The sequence below is a fragment of the Sinocyclocheilus anshuiensis genome, unplaced genomic scaffold (genome assembly GCF_001515605.1).
Source record: "Sinocyclocheilus anshuiensis isolate Anshui unplaced genomic scaffold, SAMN03320099.WGS_v1.1 scaffold272, whole genome shotgun sequence".
Classification (NCBI taxonomy): Eukaryota; Metazoa; Chordata; class Actinopteri; order Cypriniformes; family Cyprinidae; genus Sinocyclocheilus; species Sinocyclocheilus anshuiensis.
Window position 1 is genome coordinate 1,386,822 of NW_015554117.1, and position 4,654 is coordinate 1,391,475.

The window sequence follows — 4,654 nt, forward strand, 5'->3', positions numbered from 1 at the left end:
TGGTCCTCTGTGTAATGCTTCTCTCACTGCCGAGCAGCCTCTGCAACCTTTGCATGACATAAAATCTTGTTGTTGTTTTTTGGTGATTGGTTTCTGTTTCATGTGCAACCAGGGTCATAACAGCCTGAAATGCATTTACATTTGAGTCATGAAAATTTGGTTACATATTTAAATGCATGTATAGAATAAGCTGTAATTATTCTACTACAATTCATACATTCTCAAAAAAACTTTTATTAAAATGCATTTTATTACTTTTGACTCAATATCTTGGCCAGTCCTTGCAACACTTTTCAGATTTTAATTTTTTTTTCTTTCAGTTACTGCCTCTGAAATAATTTACAGTCGAGCAGACAGGATCAGGTTGTGTACATATAGTATAAACACATCTGTGAGAACATGATGAATCACCACCTAAAGAAAGCTTGTGTGTGTGTGTGTGTGTTTCACCTCCTGAAGAGAATCTGCCTCCTCCATTGATTTGGCCACAGACGCTTTAGATGTTTCCTGCACTTTTCCACCAATAACAAACTCATCCAGGATAAAGTAAGCTTTCTCAAAGTTAACAATAATAATTCACACACCTGCAACACACACAAACAGATATAGATGCCAAAAACATAAATACATGACTCACGGTTCAGAAAACACATTATCATGCTCTTGATGACATAAAAATCTCAGAAGATGAGTAATATTACTCTGAACAATATATGCCATACAGTTCAAAAGTTTGAGGTTGGGAATATTTTTAATGCTTTGGAAATACGTTTCTATTGCTCACCAAGGCTGCATTTATTTAATCAATAAATACAGTAAAAACAGCAAAATTGCAAGAAGTACAGAAAGCATTGTAATGTTTTTTTTTTAGACTAAAAAATTACTACATGAACCATTTTACCTTTAATACCCTCTTAAAATTAAATATAGTTTACATAGACACAGTCATGCGTTTCTCACTAGTAATGTGAACATGAAACTGCAAATTTATGTTTTTAACCAAGAAAAGAGATAAAAACAACAAACGCACCTTTGTATTTGTGATACAAGAGGAAATACAAATGTCCCTCTTATCAGCACAAGAACAGCGTGTGTGTGTGTGCGTGCAGTAAAACACAACAAAGGGTCAAATATAAGGACAGATCCCAGACAAACAGCTCTACAGGAGAGAAAACACAAAAAACAAAGCTCTATCTGACCTCAGACTGACACTCGGATTCGTATCTTAATAGTTTGGACCTGTTTGTGATTGTTAATGCAAGAAAAAGGCAGCAACATTAACAAGAAGACAGCAGTTGCACACTCGTGAACCTCACCATCCTGAGACTCCCACAGATCCTAAACGAGCCTGCGCGGGGCGCCGCACGGGTTCATGTCCAGCTGATAAGGGCGCGTCCCAGCAGCTCAGCCTCACACCTGCTGGCTTTACCTGGTCAGGTGCAGCGAGGACATCCTTTCCGCTCCAGTAAATTCTCCTGAGATAATTTTCAAATACGATTTGATAGCCTAATTATCTATTCGTTATGACTAACCCCCTTGTGACCCAGCCATACAAAAACAATAGCATCCAAAGATTATCAACGTATTAAACAGTAAAAATGTTTTATATGGGTCTATGTTTTATTACCGCGATTCTGTGGTTATTGTTCTACAGTAGGCCTATTATTATCATTAGACTACCCTATACACAAGCATAATAAATAACTGCATATCATGCGACGTTTCACGCATAGGCTAGATCTCCTCATTCTGGACAACTTTGCCTCATGAACCACTGCTGTCAATCAAATCGCTCTTTAATTATTTGAGATTATTAAACAAACAAACAACTTTAGTGAACTACCCGGTGTTTTTCCCATCAACCTCGACAAAACCAGTACAAATCTCTGGACTCCCAAGATCAATAATTATCAAACAACCTGAGTATGTGGATGGCTGTAACAGGGTCATTTAGAATATTGGTGTGATCAAGTTTAACAAAAAGCCTATAATTCCTAAACGAAACCTCAGAAATTTGCGAAATGAGCCAAAATGAGGTAGGCATGCAATATGATTCTGAACAAACACTACATGCAAACTTTTATGGAGATCGGGCAATAGGTGGGGCTATAACAGTTATAAAGTTATTAAATAACTTTGATGGTGCATTAGCTGAAATTGCTGAAAATTGTCTTTTTTTAATCTCTCTAATGATTTAGACGGTTACAGGCAACATCTGATAGACGTCTTTAAGATGTCAGTTTTACATACACTGTAAATCATAAACATCTTAAAGACATCTTCTAAACGTCTATTTGACATCTGATAGGAAACATCCTATAGACGTATTGCAGATGAGCAAGCACTCTAAAAAAGACGTCTTGCAGATGTAAATGCAGACGTCAAATAGACATCTCCGTGATGCACGTGCTGTGCTATCAGGGAAATAGATGATCTTATATTTTCTTAGCTATTATCAAACTGTCAACTACAAACGTATTGCTTTGAAACATCAGAGGTCTGACAGTCAGAGGCGTGTTATTTCGTTGATTACCGGTAGAAGGCAGAAAGCGTTGGGCAGCGGAGAGTGGCGTGGATCTACGTGCACTCATGTGACCCCGGCGCCGGTTAAAAGCACCGGCGAGCATCCGCGAGCACAGCGGGCGACCTGAGCGACAGCGCGGGTGTGAGAATGTCTCTGTACCGGAACTCAGCATGGTTCCTCAAAGGACTCACCGAATTCACCAAGTAAGAGCTGCACTGCTTCAGAAATCTCACAACACCTTATTACAATATTAACAAACATAATGCTTAATTAATACATATTCAAATACATAATATGATGTAATATAATTGGCTACTACTAATATAACATAGGCTAATATAATATAACGTTACATAAATTCTCATGCAATATTTCATTTAATATTTAACATCTATAATTATGATGTTAAATAGCCTATTGCATGGGTCAGATTTCAGTTATTCTACTACAGCTGTTTATCTCTTATTTTATAAAATGTATTTAATGCATTTTTTGTAATTTTATTTTTATTTCTGTGTTTATTAGGTTGTCTTTATTAATAGGAGTTTTTGTATAATGGGCACTGAGAAACAAATAACAAATAGTTTTGACCTTAAATTTTAATTTTACACTCTAAAAAATGCTGGGTTGTTTCAACCCAACTTTGGGTCAAATATGGACTAATTAAGCAGTGGGGTTAAATTTTTTAATTAAAATTTTAATGCTAAAGTTGGGTTAGTCCATATTTGACACAAAGTTTGGTTGAAACAACCCAGCATTTTTTAGAGTGTAATTTATCAAAATATTTGGACATGTCCAGCATTTGTCTGTAGGCCTACTTGGAGTTTTAACCATATGATGCAATAATTCTTCAATCATAAGGGAAAACATTTCTTAATGTTTGCTTTTTACTTCAAAACATATTAATCCGTTTTTCTTCAAAATGATGCAAAAAGAAAGTGTTGCACGTCATAAACAGTGACAACATAAATCATGGCAAGGGTAAAAACTTTCAAAGTCAGTTTCTTACATTTGCAAAACTAACTTTATTTTTTAGACAGCATAATACGGTGATATAATAAATGGTGCACCGAATATGTTCAAAAAAACACAAAAAGTGTTATTTTTAACACATTCTGCAAACTCAGGGTCACATGTTGCTTTTCGTTTTCCATGAAGTCCAGTTTTATAAAAATGATTAGCCTATAAATTCTTGGGAGTCAGAAAAACACTCAAAACGTGTCATCTCACTGCTGCTGTTTATCTTGCAGTGGCCCCTGCATCTGTTTTTTCCTCCTAATACATTGTCACCCGGGTCAACCTCTCACGTCCCATAATGGGACACACATCACCCTTAACAGTGCACGCATTTACAGAGAAAAGCTTGATTCCCCCCGGCACCTCCTCGCTCCTCTTCATCCCTCCGCCTGGCCTGACACGCGTGGACAAAGCCAGCCTTTGAGATCGGGTCAAGGGCACGAGCGCCGCCGATGCCAGGAGCAGTGCTATCAGAGGACGCACTGATAGCTCGCTCTCATTAGCTAAGCGATGACGCAAGGTGGCACATTAGGACAGGACTTCTCGAGTGGTTTCGCTTCAGGACTTTAAGTGGCAAATGAATACAGAACCTTAATTTTACAAAAGCATACAAAAATCAACACAGAAACACATTCCCAGCTAACAGGAAACGTTTTCAGAACTTCCCTAACATTCTGGCAAGTTTCTCTTAAAGGGGTCATATGATGCGATTTCAAGTTTTTCTTTCTCTTTGGAGTGTTACAAGCTGATTGTACATAGATAAGATCCCTAAAGTTGCAAAGACTAAAGTAACAAACATTCTTGCAACGTTAACAGAACTCTTGTTCAAAGTTATCTGGTGTTTAATAATGTTCTCAAATCAGCACAAAACATTATCTGTACATCATTAATGGAATGTTTTTTTTTTTTAAATGTTGCTACTTGTTACTTTTGAATGTTCTCTGAACGTTCTTGGACATTTATTTCCATGTTTGCAAACTGCTAAAATGGAATGTTCCACTTAAAGGGTTAGTTCACCCAAAAATGAAAATTAGCCCATAAATTACTCACCCACAAGTCATCCTAGGTGTATATGACTTTCTTCTTTCAGACGAATCCAGTCAGAGTTATATT

General features: G+C 37.0%; 1 protein-coding gene across 2 annotated transcripts in view; it reads left to right on the top strand.

Moving 5' to 3' along the window:
* Positions 1-2,671: 2,671 nt before the first annotated feature.
* Positions 2,672-4,654, top strand: part of LOC107669913 (dehydrogenase/reductase SDR family member 12-like) — a 23,292-nt gene continuing 21,309 nt past the window's right edge. For both annotated transcript variants that reach the window (XR_001632043.1, XM_016462349.1), the window contains exon 1: positions 2,672-2,727. Coding sequence is in view for 1 of the 2 variants with exons in the window: in XM_016462349.1 (XP_016317835.1) it covers positions 2,672-2,727 (56 nt within the window). In the remaining variant the exon portion in view is untranslated. The remainder of the gene's footprint in view (positions 2,728-4,654) is intronic.